The sequence below is a fragment of the Ornithorhynchus anatinus genome, chromosome 18 (genome assembly GCF_004115215.2).
Source record: "Ornithorhynchus anatinus isolate Pmale09 chromosome 18, mOrnAna1.pri.v4, whole genome shotgun sequence".
NCBI lineage: Eukaryota > Metazoa > Chordata > Mammalia > Monotremata > Ornithorhynchidae > Ornithorhynchus > Ornithorhynchus anatinus.
In genome coordinates, this window is record NC_041745.1 from 14908898 (window position 1) to 14933773 (window position 24876).

General features: G+C 54.4%; 1 protein-coding gene across 1 annotated transcript in view; it reads left to right on the top strand.

The window, feature by feature from the left end:
* The first annotated feature begins 2154 nt into the window (after positions 1 to 2154).
* The window catches only part of LOC114805499 (homeobox protein EMX1-like), a 29164-nt gene continuing 6442 nt past the window's right edge, over positions 2155 to 24876 (top strand). The window contains exons 1-2 of the mRNA XM_029046827.1: positions 2155 to 2807; positions 18534 to 18718. Coding sequence (XP_028902660.1) covers positions 2309 to 2807; positions 18534 to 18718 — 684 coding nt within the window. The 5' untranslated portion in view covers positions 2155 to 2308. The remainder of the gene's footprint in view (positions 2808 to 18533; positions 18719 to 24876) is intronic.

Below are 24876 nucleotides of genomic sequence, written 5' to 3' on the forward strand. Positions count from 1 at the left end.
GTTAAGCACTTGCTATGTGCCAAGCACTGTTCTGAGAATCTGGAAGGGGTCTGGGGGGGGGGGGAGGCGGGTCCGAGATCCTTGCCAGGGCCAACCCCCCACCCCAATTCCTGAAATAACCTCCTGTCCCTGAGGCTGGGGTCGAGATCTCCTGGGATCCCCGCGGTCCGCAGGGAGGTCAGTGACCGGAGAGAGATCAGAGGAGCGGGGCGACGGTGACCCGAAGCAGAGATCACAGGCGGGGGGGGAAAAAAAAATCACCCATTAGCCATCACGGATCAGAAATCAGAGGGCCCGAAATTGCCAAGGGAGAATCGAGACCCCCCCCCCCCACCTGGGAACCCGTGGTTCATTCATCCATTCACTCAATCGTATTTATTGAGCGCTTACTGGGTGCGGAGCCCTGTACTGAGCGCTTGGAATGGACGATTCGGCGACAGATAGAACAACGGGCTCACAGTCTAAAAATACCAGGTCTCCAGATGGGATAAAGACCCTGTCCTACACTGGGTTCATCACCCAGAGACCCCACTCCACCCCCCAGAGATCCCACCGACACAGTCACAGACGCGCCCGGCCGCATGTACAATCCCAGGCCCACGGACGCAGACACGCGTGTAAAAATAACAATAATGACGGTATTTGTTAAGCGCTTACTAGGCGTCAAGCCCTGCTCTAAGCGCTGGGGTAGATACAGGGTCATCGGGTGGTCCCACGTGGGGCGCTCAGTCTTCATCCCCATTTTCCAGATGAGGGAACTGAGGCCCAGAGAAGTGAAGCGACTTGCCCCAAGTCACCCAGCTGACAAGCGGAGGAGTCGGGATTAGAACCCACGACCTCTGCCTCCCCAGCCCGGGCTCTTGCCACTGAGCACGGGTTCCCACACGCGCTCACGAACCGGACCCCTGAAATCCGAGGCCGCTCCTGGCCACTCCCTGATTCCGGGGACCCTCATCTTTAATAACAATCATTAATAATAATAATAATGGTGTTTGTCAAACTGTTCTAAGCGCTGGGGGAGATACAAGGTAATCAAGTTGTCATTCATTCATCCAATCGCATTTATTGAGCGCTTACTGTGTGCAGAGCACTGTACTAAGCGCTTGGAACGGACAACTGGGCAGCAGAGAGAGACAATCCCTGCCCAGTAACGTGCTCCCAGTCTAGAAGGGGGGGACAGACGGCAGAAGAAAACGAGTAGACAGGCATCCAATACCATCAAAATAAATAGAATCACGGATCTATTCGCATCATTAACCAAATAAATAGAATAATATATAAAATATACACAAGTGCAGAGGGGAGGGGAAGGGGGTAGAGCGGAGGGACGGAGTAGGACGGTCCCACAGGGGGCTCACATCCCCGTTTTGCAGAGGAGGTCCCCGAGGCCCGGAGAAGTGACGTGGCTCGCCCAAGGTCACCCAGCAGACAAGTGGCGGAGCCGGGATTAGAACCCACGTCCTCTCACTCCCCGGCCCGGGCTCTGGCCACTGAGCCACGCTGCTTCGCTTTAACGCGCCCCCCCCGCCCCTCCGCGCTCTAGGGGGAAACTGCTCCAACGCCCCTCCTCCTCCCTTCGGACGCCCCCTCCCCCCCAAAATGAATTCCGGATTCCTGGCGGGGAGGGACCGGTCGGGGGGTCGAACGGGGAGGTGGATCGACGCCCCCATCGTCCGGCCTCTCCCCCCCGGGGGACCCCTCCCCCTCTTTGGGGGGACCCCCGAGAGAGGGAGGTGGGAGGGTGGGGGGGGGTCTCTCCCCCGGGGGTTTTGGAGGCCGGGAGGGGGGTCTCCCGACGCCCCCCACCCCCTTGCTCTGCCCGGTCGCCCCCCGCGGCTACGGGGGGGCGAGGAAGGGGAGGGGGCGGGCGCCTCCAGAGCGTCCTGCAGAGGCTCCAGTCCGGTTTTTGCCTCCAACCCCCAGGTCCCTCCCCCCGCCCCCCGGCCCGCCCCCCGCCCCCAGCCCCCCACCGGGGCAGGTGAGCGGCGGCCCAGGTGCTCCTCTCCCAGCGCCTCCGGGAGAAACTGAGGCGGGGCGGGCCGCGCCGGGGAAATCGAGGCGGGGCGGGCCCGGCCCGGGGAAACTGAGGCAGGGAGGACCGGACCGGGGGCGGGGGGGGGGAGAAATCCCTCAGGCCTCCCCCCCTCCCCCCGCTCGGAGAATAACCGTCCTCCCCCTTCTCCCTTCCACCCCACCGCCCGCCCAGCCCTCTCCACCTGCCGGCCTTGGGAGAGCCCCGGCGTCCTGAGCCCGCCGCCGGCCCTCGCACTTGTCCCGGGGGGCGGGAGGGGGGCGGGTGTGCGTGTGCATGTGTGTGCCTGTGCATGTGCGCCTGGGTTTGCACGGCAATAGGGAGGCCCCTCATTCTCCCCCACCCCCCCACCCCGCCCCCAAGAAGCCCCCCTTCCCGGCTCCGGCCCCGACCATGTTCCAGCCGGCGGCCAAGCGCTGCTTCACCATCGAGTCCCTGGTGGCCAAAGAGGGCGGGGGCGCTCAGCACGTAGCCGCCGGCCCCTCGGAGGAGCCGCCGCGGCCCGGGGCCCTGGGGTACCCGCCGGCGGTGGGCACGGCCGCCCAGTCCTTCGGGCCCGGCGGCTTCCCGGGCCCGGGCCGCTCCCTCTACGCCGGCCCGGAGCTGGTGTTCCCCGAAGCCATGGGTCACCCGCCCCTGGCCGTCCACCCCGTCCACCAGCTGGGCGCCACGCACCTCCAGCCCCCGCACCCCTTCTTCGGGGCCCAGCACCGAGACCCGCTCAACTTCTACCCCTGGGTCCTCCGCAACCGCTTCTTCGGACACCGCTTTCAGGGTGAGTCGCCTCCGTCCACCCGCTAAGTCCGCCGGACCGTCCGTCTCCCGCCCCCCTCCCTCCTCGCTCGGACCCCCACCTCGAAGCCCTTCGCGCCCCCTGACCTCAACGTGGGCGGGAGGGTGGGAGCCGACTTCTGTGGAGGGGAGGGGGACCGGGGCACTGTGAGACGACCCCGCCAAGGCCCGTCGGCCGCCTCCTCCGGGCGGGATTCCCTGCTCCCCTCGTTTAGGTGCCCGCTCTCCAGCGCCCCGTCTTCCACCCCCCTTCTGCCAGCCGGCAGGGGCATCTTTAGAGACCTCCTCTTCCTCCCTCTTCCCCTTCACGCTTCTCCAGGACCGGCTGTCACCTTTGACCCCCTAGAGCCCCCCTCCCCCCCCAACCCACAGGCCTGGGCCCAGAAAACCTCCGGGGGGGTCCCGGAGAAAAAGTGGGGCGCTCCCCTACCCCTCATTCGGTCGTATTTATTGAGCGCTTCCTTCGTGCAGAGCACTGTACTAAGCGCTTGGAGTGGACAATTCGGCAACAGAGAGGGACAGTCCCGGCCCAACAACGGTCCGGGGCCTTTCCGAAGTCCACCCGGGGGAGGTTGGGGGGCGAGGGGGGTCTTCCCACCCCCCGGATCTGAGCGTCCCGAAGAGAGTTAGTCTCCCCCAGTCCGGTGACGTGGAGAGCCGGGGCTATTATTACCTTATCTTATTATTATCTTACGCCCCAATTCCCTCCTCCCCGTCCCGGCTGTCCTTAATTGCTCGATTACTTCAGGCCATCGCAAGGGATCGTTTGGCGGGAATTATCCGCCTTGTCGATGCCGGCTCAATTACCCGCTCGGCGTCATCCCCGGCCACCGGGATCCCCGCTGGAAGCGGGGAGAGAGGTGGGAAAACGTTGCGCCTGGATCCCGAGCTCCGGAGAAAAGAGCTCCGGGGAGAAAAAATAAATCACCCCAACAAAAAAGAACCCATCCCGTCCTCTTCCCGCCTCGGCCCCGGCCGGGCTCGCCAGCCCAGGGCGGTGAGCTGGAGATCTCAGGATATTTCAGGGGAGAGCAGCTCTCCTTGACCGCAATTTCCTGGCTATTTAATGCGGAAGCAGGAGCGGGGTTCCCTAAGCCGTCCAGTTCATCCCCTCCCTTCTGGGCCCGCTCCCAGGACCGCACCGAATCCGACCGCATGCACAAGGAAAGGGAGTTAGCCAACACCGCATCCGACCCGCTTTTCCCTTCCCCATCCTGGGCGGGAGGCGGGCGAAATAATAAAAAGAACAATAACACTGATATTTTGTTAAGCGCTTACTACGTGCCAAGCACTGTTCTAAAGGCCGGGGGGGCGGGGATACATGATAATCAGGTTGTCCCACGTGGGGCTCACAGTCTTCACCCCCATTTTCCAGATGAGGGAACTGAGGCCCAGAGAAGTGAAGTGACTTGCCCCAAGTCACACAACTGACAGGTGGCGGAGGCGGGATTAGAACCCACGACCTCTGACTCCCAAGTCCGGGCTCTTGCCAGTGACTTAATGCCACATTAAATAAATAGCCTCTCCCCATGATCCGCTGGTGGCGGGCAGGGGTTGTCGCTCTTTATTGCTCTATCGTATTTGCCCAAGCGCTCAGGACAGGGCTCTGCACCCAGTAAGCGCTCAATAAATACTATTGAATGACAGTGTAGACACCACCACCGGCCCTTCTCCCTGTAATGAGATTCTTACGGCTGCGATCGGATTTCGCCCGGTTCCGCCCGGTTTCCCCGGTCCGTTCCCTCGTCTCTGGCCACTCCCAATGACCCCCCCCCGATTCCCCTCGCCCCCCAGATGAACCCCGGCATTCTCGTCCCCCCCCCCCAGATTTCAGACATCTGTTGCCCCCGCGAGGGGCAGATTTGGGCCTTAGGGGTGAAAGTCCGGTGTTAAAATTCCCCGGGAAAGGGTGGGAGGAAAGATACATTTTCCTTCCCCTCTCCCATCGCCCTTCCCTCCCTTCCTGCACCTTCCTGGTCCCGGGGGTCTGAAGGAGCCGGGAAGGAAAAGCGGTGGGAGCGGGTTTCCTTTTTTCCATCTCTAACCCGGTTTGGAAATTCGACGCAATGAATTCATCGCCTCCCTCTCCCGACCTCCCGCAGCATCTTGCCTCGACCGCGGCCTCCTCTTTTCCCGCAGCTCAGGGACGTGGGTTCTGCCTGACATTTCGGGTTGGGATTTGGGAGGTTTTTTCCCGACGCTCCTACGGGTCTGAAAGCCGGGCAACCTTCCCTGGAAAACTGGGAGCCTTTAAATCACCCCAGCAACTTCTCTTTCTCGGAAGGCAGAATCCTAGGAATCCGGGAAGGGAGAAATCCCCGTTAAAATAACGCGCCTCCCCCCCCCCTCCCCAAAAATCGCTCTTCAGTTACGAAAGGATTTCAGGGCCGAGGGAATCCGAGAAAACGTTTGCATTTTTCGAATTCGAGAGTCGTTTCCGATCGCCGAGACCAATTCTGAAATATTGAGATTTTTTCACAGAATCCCGAGGACTCGGCCCGGTCGGGCTGCGGGAGAGGGGGAAAAACCGGGCTCGGGGGAAACCTAAAAACTAGGAGCCGGAATTCTCCTTGTGATCCATCAGCAGGAATTCTCCCCTCCCATTCTCCCCCTGGTCGGGAAACGGGTTTTTCCCATTTACGGTAGAGTCCCTCGGATTTAGAGAGGAAAAAAAAAAAGGACACGCTGGCAAAAAACAAAACAGAACAAAATAAAAAAAAAAAACCAACAACACAAAAAACCCTTGTCACATCATGTCCCCGTGAGGCCTCAAAGGGAAGCTGCTTCCCGGAGGGTGAGATTAGGGAATCGGGAGAGCGGGAGAGAGCCTGGAGATCAGAAGAAGGCGGCGGGGCGCTGGGGAATAACAACAAATTAGCGGCGTGGGAAATGGCAACCCCAAACAAGGCGCCGAGGCCCGTGCCGGTCGCCTGGGCTAAGGGAAGGTTCGGACAGAAGCGGGGCGGTGGAAGGGCTCGCCCCAGGGCCCAGTTCATTCTCGTTCCCGAAAGGAGAGAGATTCCCGGGGCAGGGAGATTAGGTTATCTTCTCCCGGGCCTCGGCTGAATTCCTCCTGGCCTCCGCGTCGGGAGGCGAGGGTCCATTGGGACCTCTCCCCAGCCCCCCAGAAGCCTCCCGGGACCCCGCTCTCTCCCCTCTCCTTTCCTATCTCTTCTCTCCCCCCTCTTCTTCCCTAGCTCTTCTCTTCTTTCCTATATCTTCTCTCCTCTCTTCTTTCCCATCTCTTCTCTCCTTTCTCCTCTCTCTCCTCTCTTCTCTCTTCTTTCTTCTCTCCTTTCACCTCCCTCTCTTCTCTCCTATCTCTTCTCTCCTTTCTCCTCTCTTCTTTCCTCTCTTCTCTCCTCTCTCTCTCTCCTTTCTCCTCTCTTCTTTCCTCTCTCTTCTCTCCTTTCTCCTCTCTTCTTTCCTCTCTCTTCTCTCCTTTCTCCTCTCTTCTTTCCTATCTCCTCTCTCCTTTCTCCTCTCCCCTCTCTTCTTTCCTTTTTCTTGTCGCCTCTCTCTTCTCTCCTTTCTCCTCTCTCTCCTCTCTTCTTTCCTCTCTCTTCTCTCTTTTCTCCTCTCTCCTTTCACCTCTCTCCCCTCTCCTTTCCTATCTCTTCTCTCCTCTCCCTTCTCTGCTTTCTCCTTTCTCTCCTTTCTCCTCTCTCTCCTCTCTTCTTTCGTCTCGCTTCTCTCCTTTCTCCTCTTTCCTCTCTTCTCTCCTCTCTCTTCTTTCTCCTTTTCTATCTCTTCTTTCCTTTCTTCTTTCTCCCCTCTCTCTGTCCTTTCCTCTCTTCTCTCCTTTCTCCTCTCCTCTCTCTTCTCTTCTTTCTTATCTCTTCTCTCCTTTCTCCTCTCTCTTCTCTCCTTTCTCCTTCCTTCTTTCCTATCTATTCTCTCCTTTCTCCTCTCTTCCCTCTCTTCTTTCCTATCTCCCCTCTCTCCTTTCTCCTCTCCTCTCTCTTCTTTCCTATCTCTTCTCTCCTTTCTCCTTTCTCCTCTCTCCTCGCTCTTCTATCCCATCTCTTCTCTCCTTTCTCCTCTCTCTTCTTTCCCGTTTCTTCTCTCTCCTCTCCTCTTCTTTCCTATCTCTTCTCTCCTCTCTCCCCTCTCTTCTCTCCACCTCATATCTCTTAACTCCCTGAGGTTTCTGCAGCAGCAGCAGAGAGAGGGGGCCGAGGATGCGGGAGAGGGAATAGGGTTCCCGGAGCTCTGGAAAACCCTCTTCCCGTCCCGCCTCGGATCTCTGCTCTGGCCCGGGGCCGGCAACCTCCGGGAACCGTGTCCCCAGCCCCGACCCGACCCTCCGGAGCCACCCCCCTCGGCCCCACCTCCCAAGCCTCTTGGGGTGCACGATCGATCTGGACTGCCCAAGGGGAGCGAAAGATTGGGGCAATTATCCGGAGAATTCACGCAACGAGAAATTCCGCTCTGAAAATTCGTTTTAAATCTTCTAGGAGACGGATCGTTTGCCTCAAACGAGGTCATTTGGATGTAGAGGAGGGCTCTCTTTGTCCGTCTCTTGCGCTTTCTGCATTTATCTGTCACGCACTGTCCCCCTCCCCCTCAAACAAACCCTCCCCACCCCATTCCCTGCCCTCTGGGACTCCCCGGCAGAGAGAAGTTGAAAATTGAGGCAATTATCCGCATCATGCGGAGGAAAAAAAAAATACTACTCCCTGGTTTGAGGAAAAAGCAATTTCCCTTTAGAAAAATCAATCGATCAATCAGTGGTATTTATTGAGCGTTTACTATGAGCAGAACACTATAGTAAGTTCTCTGGAGGGTCCAGTACAACAGAATTGAAGCGCAAAAGATCCAGCTTACAGCTTTTGCATTTTTTTTTTCTCCGTCCCTTCACAACCCCAGGATTTCCAAGCAGTTGGTAGGGGAGAATAAGAAGACTAAAATAATCTTCACCGAAAGTTTAGCACAGGAGAGGAGAGGCGGCCGAGTCGGTGATAAACTATTCCCTGAGGTCAGACCTATTATGCGCCTTTTCGAAGCAGACTCCCCTGACGGTGAAATCACTCTATATTTTAAAATGGTATTTGTTAAGCTCTTACTAAGTGTCAAGCACTGTTCTAAACGCCGGGATAGACACAAGCTAACAGGCTGGGCACAATCCCTGCCCCACATAGGGCTCACAATCTAAAAAAAAAAAAAATTAGCGTAGAGACGACCAAACTGGTCCGATTCACGGGTTAATTTGCTCGACTCTGCTTTCCTCTGCTTGTGCACACATACGCGTATAATTCAAACACCTAAGGACCAGAGGAGCCACAGACCTACATCTAAACCGACTGAAAAATTGCCACAAAAATGATGATTTTTGCTAGAATTTTCCGGATACCTCCTTCATTTATCCTATCGCTTCGCGCTAATATAGTTAATCGATCGTATTTATGGAGGGTTTACCGTGTGCAGAGCACTGTACTAGAGACCAGATACTCTCGAGTACATCTGCACGTAAGTCACCGGCACATTCTGCGTACAAACACAAACGCCCACTTTGATCTGAACACACCTGTCCATGCCTGGATAGTCACCTGTATACCCGTACAGGGTACATCCAGGTATGCATACACAGAGGCATTCGCATGTTCGGCTCTATAGGTACACAGATAGCCACACAGGTACTCTGTCGACCCCCCCACCCGTTTATACGCAGACGTTTACATGCTCCGGTGTACACCCAGTCCTATCCCCGCAGCATCCGTGTGTGCACTCTGCTATTCTCGTGCACACGAGCTCAGACGGATGCAGATATCCTTGAAGTCGATTCCTTCTGGCTTAAGAGACGACCGTCGGGGGTCGGGCCCACTGCTAGGTACACGGCGTTTCCAGAGCCCAGAGGAGGGTCACCCGGACTCTCCCACCCGACAGGAGCCCCCTATTCTCTTTCCCCCCCAACTCTCTGCTGGCCGGAGCGCCCTGAACCCAGGTGAAGAACGGACAGTTGTTTCTTAGTGGGGAGAGCGAATCCGATTTCCCTCTCTCCTGCTGCCTCTTTGCTGGACACCCCCCGTCCCCTTCCCTCCCTTCTCCCCCTTCCAGAGTCAGTAAGGCCCGGAGGCTTGGGAAAACCGAGAAGCTTTTGCCTCAGTTACTTTGGAGAAGAAATTTATCTATCCATCTGCACATCAGGCTACCTTTTCAATCTGCTCTCGTTTCTCTAGCTGTTTTTTCTGTACACTTCTCTTAACTAGCTCCCAATCACTCCGTCAATCAATCTTATTTGTGGAACGCTCACTGTGGGCAGAGCACTCTACTAAGCGCTTGGGAGAATACGATATAATTACACTGCTCCACCCCCTAGAGTCAGAAGAGGCTTGGGAAAACCAAGAAGCTTCTGCCTTAATTACTTTGGAAAAGAAATGTATTTATCCAACTGCACATCGGGCTACTTTTCGATCTGCCCATGTCTTTCTAGCTGTTTTTCTGTTTGCCTACCTAGTTGCCAATCCCTCCGTCAATCATTCGTGTTTGTCGAGCGCTTACTGTGCGCAGAGCCCAGTACTAAGCGCTTGGGACAGTGTAATATCATTACATTGTTCCCCGACCCCCTCCCCCAGAGTCAGAAGAGGCCAGAGGTTGGGGAAAACCAAGAAGCTTTTGCCTCAGTTACTTTAGAGAAGAAATTCATCCATCTGCCCATCGGGCTACCTTTTCAATCTGCTCTCGTTTTCCTAGCTGTTTTTCTGTATACCAATCACTCCGTCAATCCATCGTATTTGTTGAGCGCTTACTGTGTGCCGAGCCCTGGACTAAGCGCTTGGGAGAATACACTAGAACAATATTGTAATTATGTTTATATGTCAATAATAATAATAATATTCGTTAAGGGCTTCCATGCGCCAAGCAAGTGGACTGAGCTCTAGGTGAGATAATGCAAAGGTAACCAGGTTGGACCCAGTCCCTGTCCCGAAGGAGGACGAATAATTTGTCTATATAGCTATTTATCTAGCTAGCTATCAATTTATTTAGCTAGCTATCTAGCTATTTATCCAGCTATCAGCATGCCTGTCTATCCATCTCCTCCGTCAGTGGCTTCAAGAACCAAGGGCAACTAAATATATCTGCCAAACCTCTCTCGGTAGCTGCTTACTCTCCATCTTTCTGTCTATCGAGAGATCTGTACATCCCTCTAGCCGCCTTCTACCTAGGAGTAAATCGGTCGACCCGTCTCCCTGCCTCTTTATCCACATCTCTATCCGACACCCTTTCGGCCGATCAATCTACGAATCAATTAATCCCTCTGTCTGTCCGTCTTTACCTCTTTATTTACATCTCTATCCGGGACTCTTTGGACCTATCAATCTTGGAATCAATTAGGCGATCTCCACTTCTTTATTTACGTCTCTTACCTCTTTATTCACCTCTTTATTTCGATCTCTGACCGTCTCTCTTTCGGCCGATCTCTCTCTGAATCAATCAGTCGGTCTGTCTGTCCCGCCTATCTCTTCATCTACGGATCTATCCGTCTAATAAGTCGCCTGACTACCAGATAACGGTTCTAGCCCTCAGTTTCCGTTGTTCAGGTAAACCGGACCGAGCCTTGAGCGGGACAGGCAGGGTGTCCGACCTGGTTATCCTGTCTCTGCTCCCGCGTTTAGCACAGGGCTGGGCACGTGGTAGGCGCTCAGCAAATGGCGTTATTATTATCAATAATAGTAATATCGCGGTTGTTGCTGAGCAGCGTGGCTTAGGGGCAAGAGCCCCGGTTTGGGAGTCAGAGGACGTGGGTTCTAATCCCGGCTCTGCCATCTGTCTGCTGTGTGACCGTGGGCGAGTCTCTTCCCTTCTCTGTGCCTCAGTGACCTCCTCTGTAAAACGGGGGTAAAATCTGTGACCCCCCGTGGGTCAACCCGATGACTTTGTATCTACCCCAGGCCTTAGAACATAGTAAGCGCTTAATAGATACCATCATCGTCATCATCATCATTATTACAAGTAATATGATTATCTTGATAATAATATGATAAATTAGGCTCCGGCCGCCGTCGAGTCGGTTCTCCCGGAGGTAGCGAGCCCCCCAAGGTGGGTGGGCGACCCAGGTTAGAGAGGGGCTCTCCAGACCCCCCCTTTTCCCCCTCCCCCACCCCCACCAGGGCCGGATCGGGAAGCCCCCACCCCGGACGGGCTTGGGGGATGTGCTGATAGTAGACCCAGGCTCGGGGCGCACAACCAGTGCCTGGAACATAGTAAGCGCTTAACAAATATCACGACTATTAGGACCGCTTGGCGACCTGACCCGACTGTGGACGGAAGAGGAGAGGGGATTTGGGATTTCCTCTGTCTCCTGGAAAGGGCGCGGGGCCCGGGAATCAGAGGATTCCCGGATCCGTCGATTGCTTGCTGTGTGACCTTGGATAAGTCCCTTAACTTCCCCGCGACTCCGTTTCCTCCACTGCAAAAGGGGGATTAAAGTTTAAATCCTCCTCCTTCCTACTTTGACCCGTTAGCCCCATGAGGGACAGGGACCCAGATAACCTTGTAACCACCCCAGCGCTTAGGACAGCGTTTGACCCGAAAGAAGCGCTTAACAGATTGTTAAAAAAAGCCCCGGCCCATCCCATTTCTGCCCTGTGTATTCGCGTTTGAGGGGGTCGAGAGGTGGAGGAGGGGGAGGGGACTGGGGTGAAATCGGATCCGGGGTGCAGGGGTGGAGGGGTTCAGGAGGCCGAGGGCTCGGCTGCCGAAGCGTTTAGTACAGTGCTCTGCACACAGTAAGCGCTCAATAAATACGACTGAATGAATGAATGTACAGTGTCCCGCAGGTTATCCAACTAACCTCGGGGGGGAACTCCCGTGTACATTCACACACACACACGCGCGGACACGCAGCGTACGAGAAGCAGGGTAGCTTAGTGGGTAGAGCCCGGGCCTGGGAGTCAGAAGGACCTGGGTTCTAATCCCGGCTCCACCACCTGTCTATTACGTGACCTCGGGCAAGGCGCTTCACTTCTCTGGGCCTCAGTTCCCTCATCTGTAAAATGGGGATTAAGACTGTGAGGCCCCAAATGGGACAGGGACTGAGTCCGACCTGATTGACTTCTAACTACCCCAGTGCTTAGTACAGTGCTTGGCACATAGTAAGCGCTCAACAAGTATTATTAGTATATTTCTGACTATAACTGGCTCAGTGGAAAGAGCTCGGGCTTGGGAGTCAGAGGTCATGGGTTCTAATCCCCGCTCCGTTGCTTGTCAGCTGTGTGATTTTAGGTAAGTAACAACTTCTCTGTGCCTCAGTTCCCTCATCTGTAAAATGGGGATGAAGATTGTGAGCCCCACGTGGGTTAACCTGATTACCTTGTATCCCCCCAGCGCTTAGAACAGCGCTTGGCACATAGTAAGCACTTTACAAATGCCAACATTATTATTATTAAGCACTTACTATGTGCCAGGCACTGTCCTAAGCGCTGGGGTTGGGGGGACAAGCCAATCAGGTTGGACACAGTCCTTGTCCCGCGGGGGGTTCACAGTCTCGATCCCCATTTTACAGAGGAGGTCACTGAGGCACAGAGAAGTGAAGTGGCTCGCCCAAGGTCACACAGCAGATGAGTGGTGGAGCCGGGATTAGAACCCAGGTCCGTGCTCTCTCCACTAAGCCACGCTAGATCTCCCTTACCTTAGAGACTAAAGTGTCAGATACACACGCACCGTACATATACACTTCATCTAGACATCCTATAAAATAATAATAAGTATTAATTATAATAATATTAATTATAATAATTATTGTAGTATTTGTTAAGCGTTTACTAGGTGCCTAGCACTGTTATCATTATTACACTATGTGTTAAGCACTTACTATGCGCCAGGCACTGTCATTATTGCTATTATTATTATAGTATTTGTTAAGCGCTTACTATGTGCCAAGCACTGCTATTATTATTATAACGATGGTATTTGTTAAGCACTTACTATGTGCCAAGCACTGTTCTAAACGCTGGGGTAGCTACAAGGTCAGCAGGTTGTCCCACGAGGGGCTCACCACCTTTAATCCCCATTTTACAGAGGAGGTAACTGAGGCACAGAGAAGGGAGACGACTTGCCCAAAGTCACACAGCTCACCCCTGGTGGGGCCGGGATTAGAACCCACAGCCCCTGACGCCCGAGCCCGTGCTCTTTCCACTGAGCCACACCGCTTCTCTGTTATATATTTGTTAAGGGCTTACGATGCGCCAAGCACCGTTCTGAGGTAATCAGGTTGCCCCACGTGGGGCTCATAGACTTCGTCCATATTTTACAGACGAGGTAACTGAGGCTCGGTCCTCTCAGGGTGGCACCTGGAGAGGTTCCAGTCCTCTACCAGGCCCGGCAACGGGAGGGAGAGTCCAGCAGAGGCCTACCCATTCCTTCCCTAGCTTGGCCAGTGGCTAGCGAGTGGAAGGTCACGGGCTACGAGTCCCAACTCGCCCCGGCTGGGCAGCAGCGGCCCGGGAGAGATTCGAGGCTGGAGACTCCAGTTTCCTGCGTGGAAGGAGGCGATCAGCGACCATTTTTGCATTTTGACCAAGAAAAATCGCACCGATACACTTTCCAGAAGCACTGCAGCTAGGAAGGTGTGTCCGTGGAGCCGCTGTGGGTTGGACACAAAACAAGACCTCCCCTACCTTGCGGCTGAAGGGTTTAGAGGCAGCCTTTATACCCGCGCTTAGACATGTGTGCACGCACATGCGGCGTGGACCGGATTTACTGAGCCCTCACTGCCCGCCGAGCGCTCTACTAAGCGCTTGGGAAAGTCCAGTGACAATCGCGGCCCACAGCCTTGCGGCTGAAGGGTTTAGAGGCAGCCTTTATACCCGCGCTTAGACATGTGTGCACGCACATGCGGCGTGGACCGGATTTACTGAGCCCTCACTGCCCGCCGAGCGCTCTACTAAGCGCTTGGGAAAGTCCAGTGATAATCGCGGCCCACAGCGAGTTCAAAGCCTGGAGGGGGCGGGAGAGATGGCAATACAAATAAATGAAATGACAGATAGGTATGACAGAAAAGAAAGTAAATATTTATCTATAAATAATAACAATAATCATATTTATAAATAATAAAATACAGAAAATGACTGAACTGCTGGGGGGCCGGAGGGGAGGGAAGAGAAGCTTACATACTTCTGCCTCTAGGCATTTTATACCTTGCAGGCCGAGGTAGACTTTATACCCATGTTCTCGCACATGTATACACACACACACACACACAAAAACAAAAACAAAAAAAACCAACACAACAAGCCTCACACACACACGCAACGTACATATGGATTACATGTTCTAGACACTCTATACCTGACAGATCAAGGTTTTGGAAGTGGACTTTGTTCCCGCAAAAAAGCCCCTCCACACAAAAATATACACACAATGCATTTCTGGGAGAGAATGACGAGGTCGCTGGGTCGCCAATACTTTTTCCCATCAGTGCACACAGCGCTTAGCGGAGCAGCGAGCCGCTTCAGCTCACGTCAAGCAGCCAAACCAGTCTCCCACAACCCACCCAAACCTTAACTGGGGTGTGGAAAGCAGCTAAATCCCACCCTGGATAGTTCGGAGAGGGGACTTGGAGAAACAATATCCGCCTCTTCCCCGCCCTAAATCCCCTAAGCAGCGTGGCCCAGTGAGTCGGAAGGACCTGAGTTCTAATCTCGGCTCCCCCGCCTGTCTGCTGGGTGACCTTGGGCAAGTCACTTCACTTCCCTGACCCTCAGCTGAACTGTAAAATAGTGGTTAAGACCGTGAGCCCCATGTGGGACAGAGACTGAGTCCAACCTGATTACCTTGTATGTACCCCAGTGCTTAGTACAATGTCTGGTACATAGTAAGTGCTTAAAGATTACCAAAAAACCAAAGAAATCTCTGGCAAGTCATTTAACTTCTCTCTGCCTCAGTTCTCTCATCTGTAAAATGGGGATTAAGACTGTGAGCCCCATGGAGGTCGGGGACTGTGCCCAACCTGATTATCTACCCCAGCATTCAGTACAGTTTCTGGCACATAGTAAGCTCTTAATAAATACCAAAAAAAAAAAAGGGTGAAAAACGAACCATGCTTGTGCATGTGTGTGATTAGACAGTGACTACGGATGCTCCAGCTAGATGATTTATTTACTCACACACAGAGACACACAGGTGCACACGGGCCCACCCTGGAGTAACTGCTGGCTAGCAGATGGGTGGGCTTACATCCCTCCCATGAACTAGTCACCAAGCAGAGCAGGGACCCTGAAGAGAGCAGACATCTGAATCCCACGTCCGTCCCCACCCCGTCCCGCGTCGGCGGTGACCATCGGCTTCATTAATGCATTCGGTCGTTCTTATCGAGCTCTCACTGTGTGCAGAGCAGTGTACTAAGCACTTGGGAGAGTACAGACTGAACAATCAACAATTCCCTGCCCATCACGAGCTTACAGTCTAGAGGGGGAGACGGACCTTAATAGACATAAAGAAATAACAGATATGGACATAAGTACTTTGGGGCTGGGAGTGAATGAAGGGGACAAGTCAGGGTGATGCAGAAGGGAGGGGGAGAAGAGGAAAGGAGGGCTTAGTGGGGGAAGGCGTCTCGGAGGAGACGGGCCTTCGATAAGGCTTTGAAGCCAGGGGAGAGACACTGTCTGTCGGATTTGAGGAGGGAGGGCTTTCCAGGCCAGAGGCAGGACGTGGGCGACGGGTCAATGGCGAGGTAGACCGGATTGGCTTCCTTGGCAACGGGGCTGGGGCAACTTTAGTGGAACCCCTCGCTTCCTAACCCTCTCCTCGGAAAGCAAGGCGTACTACGCCCCCTCCCCTCCTCACCTCATTCGCTTGAACAGGATTGAGTCGGGGGGTCGGCTGCGGAGGGTTGGATCTCGACAGGGCCGTCTCAGGGGAGGTAGGATGGTCTAGTGGGAAGAGACCGGGCCTGGGAGTCAGGAGACCTGACTTCTAGTCCCTCCTTGGCCCTAGCCAGCTGAGTGGCCACCTACGTGTCCTCTGAGGAGACACGTAACTTTTCTTAGTATCTGGGAAATAGTGGTCATGATACTCGCCTTTCCCTCCCTCACGGGGCTGTGGTGAGGGACTGTGTCCAACTTTACTTACCGGTATCCACCCCAGCTCCTAGCACCGTGGCTGGTAATAATAATAATAATGATTATGGTATTGGTTAAGCACTTACTATGTGCTGAGCACCGTTCTAAGCGCTGGGGTAGATAAGGGGTAATCAGATTGTCCCACGTGGGGCTCACATTTTTTAATCCCCATTTTTACAGATGAGGGAACTGAGGCCCAGAGAAGTTAAGTGACTTGCCCAAGGTCACACAGCAGGCAAGTGGCGGAGCCGGAATTAGAACCCACGACCTTTGACTCCGAAGCCCGGGCTCTTGCCACTAAGCCACGCTGCTGCTCTGGTACATAGTAAGCACTTTACAACGCAGATTATTATTACGCAGATAATTTGTTGGTGTAGACAAATAATCAGCGGGTTCTTGTGCACTTCACTGCAACCTTAAGTATTCATTTGCACAGCTAAACCTGCACTCACCCGCCTCTATGGCTTTTTTTTCTTAACCTTTTATGGCCTCCTGAAAGAAGGGCAGGTCGGATTGAATTCCGAGCAGGATGGTAAATCTGGTCCCTACCTGCGAGGCCGGCTGCAGAGGCCATCCCAGTGAAGGCCTTCCGAAGCTCCTCGCTTGGGCCCCAGGGAGATACACAGTTCAGCTGGCTTTCCAAAGAGGCAGGGATGGGGGAGAAAGAGGACGGGATGAGCCCCAACTCTGAGTCCTCCACCTCCACCTGTTGCAAGTCGGCCTCCCCCGAGTAATAGTGATGATGGTATTTATTAATCGCTTACTATGTGCCAGGCACTGTACTCAGCGCTGGGGTGGACACGAGCAAATCGAGTCGGACACCCCAAGTGGGACCCACAGTCTCAATCCCCATTTTCCAGATGAGGGAACTGAGGCCCAGAGAAGTGAAGTGACTCGCTCAGGGTCACACGGCAGACACGTGCTGGAGCCGAGATTAGAACCCAGGGTCTTCTGACTCCCAACCAGTGCTCTATCCACCATGCCAGGCCGATGTGGGAGTCGGGGAGGACATGCGTGGGTCGGGGGAGGGATGTGTGAGTCTGAACGCGTGTGTGTCCGTGGTGGGGGTGGGTATGGATGTGTGTTGGGGGGTGGGGGTAGCCGTGGTTTTCTCCGCTCTGGCCGATATCACCCCCACATCCCTGCTGGGCTTCTTCCCCTTCTCCTCGGTCCCAAGCCTGTTCCAAGTGGAGGGTAGACCCGGTTTCAAAAGAGGAAGAGGGCGAGTGTTGGAGCCTGGCGAGGAAAGCAGGCCGGATTTGCCCGTGGCAGTTAGACCCCTGAAGATTTAGAGTTGGGGGGGCTGGGGTGGCGTTTAATCGAACGGCAGAGTGGAGGGGGGGAGAGAAAAGCAGAGAGGGAAGATGGGAGAGGGAAGGAGGAGGAAGGGGAGAGAAGGAGGGAAGTAACAGGGGAGGAAAACAGCGGCTGGGGGGTGGGAATCAGACCTTGCCTGAGGTCCACAAGCTCTCCGCCTCGTCCTGCAGAGGAGACAAATTTGTCTCCTTTGTGGAGGCGGTGGCCGGATGCTCATCGTAGTCAATGTGCTATCTGTTACGCGCTTACGCGGTGCCAAGCCCTGGGCTCAGAAGCTCCTTCTTCTCTATGGTATTTGTTAAACGCTTACTATGTGCCAGGCACTGTCTTAGGCGCCGGGGTGGATACAGGCTAATCAGGTTGGACCCAGTCCCCACCCCACATGGGGTTCACAGTCTTAATCCCCATTTTACAGATGAGGGAATTGAGGCCCAGAGAAGTGAAGTGACTCGCCGAAGGTCACACGGCGGACAAGTGGCGGAACGGGATTAGAACCCAGAGCCTTCTGACTCCCAGACCCGGGCTCTATCCACTAGGTCACGCCGCTTCTCTGGGGTAGCCTGCCTCGGTTCCCTCATCTGCAAAATGGGGATGAAGGTTGGTAGCCCCATGTGGGACTTAATAATAATAATAATAATAATAATAATGGTGGTATTTGTTAAGCGCTTACTATGTACCGAGCACTGTTCTAAGCGCTGGGGGAGACACAGGGGAATGAGGTTGTCCCACGTGGGGCTCACAGTCTTCATCCCCATTTTACAGATGAGGGAACTGAGGCACCGAGAAGTGAAGTGACTTACCCAAAGTCACACCGCTGACGAGTGGCCGAGCCGGGATTCGAACCCATGACCTCTGACTCCAAAGCCCGTGCTCTTTCCACTGAGCCACGCTGCTTCTCTATTCGGACTGTGTCCAACCTGATCACCTTGTATCGACCCCTGCGCTCAGTAGTAACAATAATACTAATTATGGTTTTTGTTAAGCAGCTACTATGTACCAGGCACTTTACTGAGCACTGGGAGGGGCTCAAGCAAATGGGGTGGACACAGCCCCGTGTCCCAGGTGGGGCGGCTCACAGTCTCAATCCCCATTTTCCAGTTGAGATCACTGAGGCCCAGAGAAGTGAAGTGACTTGCTCAAGGTCACACAGCAGACAAGGGAATTAGAACCCTTGACCTCCTGACTCCCACCGTCCACTGTCCACTATCCACTCCACCATGCTTCTTCCCTGGCACAGAGTAAACGCTTAATAAATACTGAGATCTTGGAGGGGGAGGAGGGTGGGAGACCCAGTCATTTGAGCCCGCGTGTCCGTCCCTGTCCCTCAGGAAGCGAGGGCTCGCAGGACGCCTTGCTCCTTCACGGACCGTTCGCCCGCAAACCGAAGAGGATCCGCACGGCCTTCTCGCCCTCGCAGCTGCTGCGGTTGGAGCGGGCTTTCGAGAAGAACCACTACGTGGTGGGAGCGGAGCGTAAACAGTTGGCCGGCAGCCTCAGCCTCTCCGAGACACAGGTAGGGTGGACCCCGGCTGGGCCACCCCCTTGGCCCGGCCGGACTCCGGAAAGCTCGGGCTGGGGACCTCGGGAATCTCTGAGGCTTCCCCGTCCTTCCCCTCGTTGTCTGTCCAGTTCTGGGACTCTCCCAGTGGCGATGCCTCTTTCCAGCTCTGTCTATCTCTCTCCAGGGGTGTGCCTGCATCTCTTTCTCTCTCTCTTTCCCCTCCACCCTCCCCTCAGTATAGTTCTGTGTCTCTCACATAGGTGAGACCTCCTTCCAGCTGTTTGCGTCTGTCTCCCACCGGTGTGTCTGAATCTCTCTCTCTCCATCTCTCTTCGGGGGCCCGGTTCCTCCGGCCGGGGCCTGGGGATGGGATTGCCGGGGGGAGCCAGACCTCTGTCCAGGTGGAGGGAGGATGGATGATGACGGATCGATCGATCAATCAATCGAGTTTACTGAGCACTTACTGTGTGCAGAGCACTTGGGAGAGTATAATAGAACAGAGTTGGTACGTACATTCCCCGCCCACAACAAGCTCACTATCCAAAGCAGGAGAGAGACGTTAAATAAATTACGGATATGTATGTGATTTCTGGGGGGCCGAAGGAGGTGTGAATAAGGGGAGGAAATCAGAGCGACGGCAGTAAGGGAGTAGAAAAAGAGGAAATGAGGGTTTCATCAGAGAAAACCTCTTGGAGGAGATGTGCCTTTAATAAAGCTTTAAAGAGGGAGAGAGTAATTGTCAGATTTGAGGAGGGAGGGTGTTCCAGGCCAGAGGGAGGACGTGGGTGAGGGGTCAGTGGAGAAATAGAAGAGATGGAGGTACAGTGAGAAGGTTGGTATTTAGGGGAGCAAAGTCTGTGAGTTGGGTTGTAGTAGGAGAGCAGCGAGGTGAGGTAGGAGAGGGCAAGGTGATTGAGTGTTTTAAAGCCAACAGTTTAAATGGTTTAACTCCTACAGAAACTGGAGTTTCTGTTCGATGCGGAGGGTGGTGGGAAATCACTGGAGGTTCTTGAGGAGATGTGGACTGAACGCTTTTGTAGAAAAATGATCGGGGCAGTAGAGTGAAGTGACTGGAGCAGGGAGAGACAGGGAGATGGGAGGTCAGCAAGGAGGCTGATCCAATAATCAAGGCAGGATAGGAGAAGTGCTTGGATTAACGTGTGAGCGGTTTGAATGGAGAGGAAAGGGTGGATTTTAGCCACGCCGATCCGTTGGGATGAGGGAGGGTAAGAGGGGTTGGAGGAGGGGGGTGTGCGGAGAGACGGAGGAAACTCTGTGCCTGGTTAGGGAGAGGTGAGGCCAAGCGGCGGGCAACTCTCCTCTCCTAGTTACTCTTTCTCTCTCTCTCACTCTCTCGGTTCCTGTGTCTGCAAATTCCTCCTGTCGCTGGGTTTCCGAGCCTAGAAATCTGGCAGAGAGTGTCCATGGGGATGGTCGTGGGTTTGGGAGGGTGGAATCGGGGAGTGGGACGGGAGGCCCGAGGGCTGCGTGAGATGGAGGAAATGAGGAAAACAAAGCAACGGAAGAGTCAGGGCTGGAGTTCGGGTTGGAGGCGAGGCAGCGCGGAATGGGGAGAGAGAGTTGGGGCCTCTGGCCTCTTTCCTCTCTGCCCTCCACCTTCCCCATCCTCGCTGCAGGGAAAGGCCAGACCCACACTGCAGTTCCTCGTCTGCATTATTCAGGTCAGAAACGTCCTCAGGGAGCTGACCCCTGAAAGGCAAGGAGCGGGGGGTGTGACAGGGGAAGGCTCATGGAAGATTCCGCTAACCCTCTTCCCCCCTCTTCTAACCCTCTGCCCCCCAGAGGAACAGGAGGGCCGGGCCGCAGCAGGAGGGATGGAGGGTAGACGGGAGTGAACGCAATGGGGACACTGGGGAGTCAGGAGGAGGCAGACCAAGGTGACGATGATGATGATTATGGTACTTGTTAAGCACTTACTATGTGCCAAGCAATGTCCCAAGCACTGGGGTAGATAAAAGCTGATCAGGTTGGACACATTCCCTGTCCTACATGGGGCTAACAATCTAGGTAGGAGGGAGTAGGATTTAATCCCCATTTGACACAAGAGGAAACTGATCTGTAGAGAAGCCAAGGGCAGAGGAGTGAAGAGATTCGCCCCAGGTCACACAGCAGACATGGGGTGGAGTTGGGATTAGAACCCAGGTCCTCAGACTCTCAGGCCCATGCTCTTTCCACTAGGGTACAGTGCTCCAAAAGTAGAAGAAAATACCCCAGCTAGCATCCCCTCGCCTTCCCACCGAGGGTCCCCAGAGATTCGGGAGCCCCTTGCATCCCCCTGTCTCAGATCTGGGCCGTACCTCCCGGCCTCCCCTCCCCCCGACTTCTCGGAGGAACAAGGAGGACTACTAGTATTTGTGGTTTTTGTTAATAATAACAATAATAATAATAATGATTTTGGTATTTGTTATGTGCTTATTACATGCTGAGCACTGTTCTAAGCACTGGAGTAGATACAGGGTAATCAGATTGTCCCACGTGGGGCTCACATTTTTTAATCCCCATTTTTACAGAGGAGGGAACTGAGGCACAGAGAAGTTAAGTGACTTGCCCAAGATCACACAGCAGACAAGTGGCGCAGTCAGGATTAGAACCCACGTCCTCTGATTCCCAAGCCCGGTCTCTTTCCACTAAGCCACGCTGCTTCTCTACTTACTGTGCGTTTACTGTGTGCCAAGCACTATACTAAGTACTGGGGTAATAATGATAATAATGATAATAATAATAACGGTATTTGTTAAGCGCTTACTATGCATCAAGCACTGCTTTAAGCACTGGGGTAGACACAAGCTTCAGGTCGAACACGGTCAGTGTCCCACTTGGGGCTCACACTCTTCAGCTCCATTTTACAGATGAGGGAACTGAGGCCCAGAGAAGTCAAGAGACTTGCCCAAGGTCCCACAGCAGGCAAATGGTAGAGCCGGGATTAGAATAATAATAATAACAATAATAATGGTATTTGTTGAGCACTTACTATGTGCCCAGCACTGTTCCTAGCACTGAGGTAGATACAAGGTAAGCAGGTTATCCCACTTGGGGCTCACAGTCTTAATCCCCATTTTACAGATGAGGTAACTGAGCCACAGAGAAGCAAAGTGACTTGCCCAAAGTCACACAGCTGACACGTGGCGGAGCTGGGATTAGAACCCACAAGCTGTGACTCCCAAGCCCGGGCTCTTTGCGTTAAGCCACGCTGCTTCTCCACTTCTGACTCCCAGGCTTGGTCTCTATCCACTAGGCCATGTAATTATAATAATAATAATGTTGGTATTTGTTAAGCGCTTACTATGTGCAGAGCACTGTTCTAAGCGCTGGGGTAGACACAAGGGAATCAGGTTGTCCCACTTGGGGCTCACAGTCTTCATCCCCATTTTACAGATGAGGTAACTGAGGCACAGAGAAGTTAAGTGACTGGCCCAAAGTCACACAGCTGACAAGTGGCAGATCTGGGATTCGAACCCATGATCTCTGACTCCAAAGCCCGTGCTCTTTCCACTGAGCCACGATAATCGGGTCCCTCCCGGGGCTCACGGTCTAAGTAGGAGGGAGAACAGGTATCGAATTCCCATTTTGCAGGGGAGGGACCTGAGGCCCAGAGAAGTGAAGTGATTTGACTGAGGTCACACAGCAGAACCGGGATGGGAACCCAGGTCCTCTGACTCCCAGGCCCGGCCTCTAGGCAGTAGGCCACGCTACCTCCCGACTAGCCCCTAGGTCCCATCTCTCCTTCCAGCAGCGTCCGACCCTGGGGTCCCGGCTCCGTCTCTGACTTGGTCTCCGTCTCCGCCGGCCTCCCTCTTGGGTCCGTTTTCTGTCCCTGCCTTCATCTACACCCGTTTCTCTGATTGTTTCTGCCCCATCTCTACCTCTGACTCCATCTATTCCTCACTGCTTCTTTGTTCCTTTTGTCTCCTTCAGCCTCCATCTCTTAGCCGTCTCTCCGCGTCTCTAGCTGCTTGCCTCTCTGTCTCTGTGGGCTGTGTCTCTGCCTACCCCCCCTTTCCGTCTAATCCTCTGTGGGCCTGTCTCTCTGGTGACTGTCTCCGTGTGTCTTCCTCCGTCCGTCTTTCTCCGTTTCTATAGCGCCTGTCACCATAGTATCTCAGAGTTGTCACTGGCTTTCACGCGACTTCAGAGCGGCCTCGGGCGCCAGAGACGGGGAAGAGGTTTCCTGGGAGCCCCCTGCCCCTTAGCTGAGGAGTCTGGATGCCCCCCTGCCCAAGCCCAGGGCTCAGCCTCTCCCCCACCCACCTTCCTCCAACCCCAGAAAGGGTCCCGACTGGGCCCGAGAGTCAGCGGCTCGTGGGATTTGATCCCGGCTCCGCCACGCGGCTGCCGCGTGACCTTGGGGGAGTCCCTTCACTTCTCCGGGCCTCAGTGACCTCCTCTGTAAAATGGGGATGGAGACTGGGAGCCCCACGGGGGACTGTGTCCAACCCGATTTGCTCGTATCCACCCCAGTGCTTAGTACAGTGCCTGGCACACAGTGAGCGCTTAACAAATGCCACAATGATTAGATTGTGCCAAGCTTTGGCCATGGTCTGGAACCCAACGGGAGAGTAGTCGGTGCCATCCCCGGTGACTGGGCATCGGTTCGGTACCCACGGCAGGCTGGGCCCTTGCTCACGGGGAGTGGGGAGGGGCAATCCTGTAGAGAAGCAGCATGGCCTAGTGGATACAGCCCAGGGCTGGGAGTCAAAAGTTCTGCCACTTGTCTGCTGTATGGCGTCAGGCATATCGCTTCACTTCTCTGTGCCTCAGTTACCTCATCTGTAAAATGGGGATTAAGACTGGGAGCCCAACGTGGGACATGGACTGTGTCCAACCCAATATCTTGTATCTACCCCAGTGCTGAGAACGGTGCCTTGCACTCGGTAAGCGCTTAACAAATACCACAGCGATGATTATTTATTATTACTAGTTGGCCCTGGCAGCTTGGGGAGGGGGCTGGAAGCGCGTGGTGGGCAGGGAGTGTGTCTGTTTATTGTTGTACTGTACTCTCCCTGGCAGTGCTCTTCACACAGTTTAATGCTCAATAAATACAATCGAATGAATGCATGAATGACTGTAGTGGGTCTTCCCCAGAGCTTAGCACAGTGTCTGGACTGTAGGAAGCACAGAATAGATACCACGATTACTACCGTATTTACAGACCGCCCCCCCAGCCCCCGCCTGGAGTACCGCATTCACCACCTGCCTTTGCCACCTCTCTGAACCCTGGTGCTTGATGAAACGAATCGCCCCCCGTCCCCAAGCTATCCCCGGCCACCCCACCAGTCATTCGATTGTATTTATTGAGCTCTTACTGCGTGCAGAGCACTGTACTAAGCGCTTGGAAAGTACAATTCAGCAACAAATAGAGACAGTCCCTGCCCACTGGTCATGGAAGGAAGGCCGGCCTGGGCTCCCCCAACCCCATCTGGCCCACCCCCCTCCCCGTTGCAGGGCAGTTCATTGGGGGGAGGAGTTCTCGAGGGCTGGGGTTCCTCTCGCCAGCCTCCCCGCAGCTCTGAGCTGTTCCACCCGCGGCATGGCCCCGGACCCCCCGCTCGGGAGGCTATATTTATCAGCCGCCTAACGAGCCGAGAGAGCAGGCGCTTTTATTTTTACTCTTGGATGCCAGATCCCACCGGGGTAGCTCTGCGGAGGGTCATTTCCTGCTTCTAGACCCTCTTTCCCACCTTGTAGAAATTTTCTTCTTCCCAAGCAGGTTCCATCCAGCCCCTGTCCTCCCCTTCTAACCATCCATCAGGGGCATTTATTGAGCGTTTACTGGGTGCAGAGCACCATACTAAGCATTTGGGAGAGTACAGTACAGCAAAGTCGGTAGGCACGTCCACTGCCCTCAGTGTCTATGTGGGGAGACAGACATTAAAAGAGAATAATAATAAAATTGTATTTGTTAAGTGCTTACTATGTGCCAGTCACCTATCAAAGCACTGGGGTAGATACAAGATACTCGCATTGGACGCAGTCCCTGCCCCACGTGGGGCTCACAGTCTTTATCCCCATTTTACAGATGAGGGAACTGAGGCCCAGAGACTTGCCCAAGAGGGGAAGCGACATTGTCTGAGGAGATGGACAAAAGTGTTGAGGGGTTGGGGGTGGGTATCAGATACGATCGAATGAATAAATACCACTGAATGAAAATG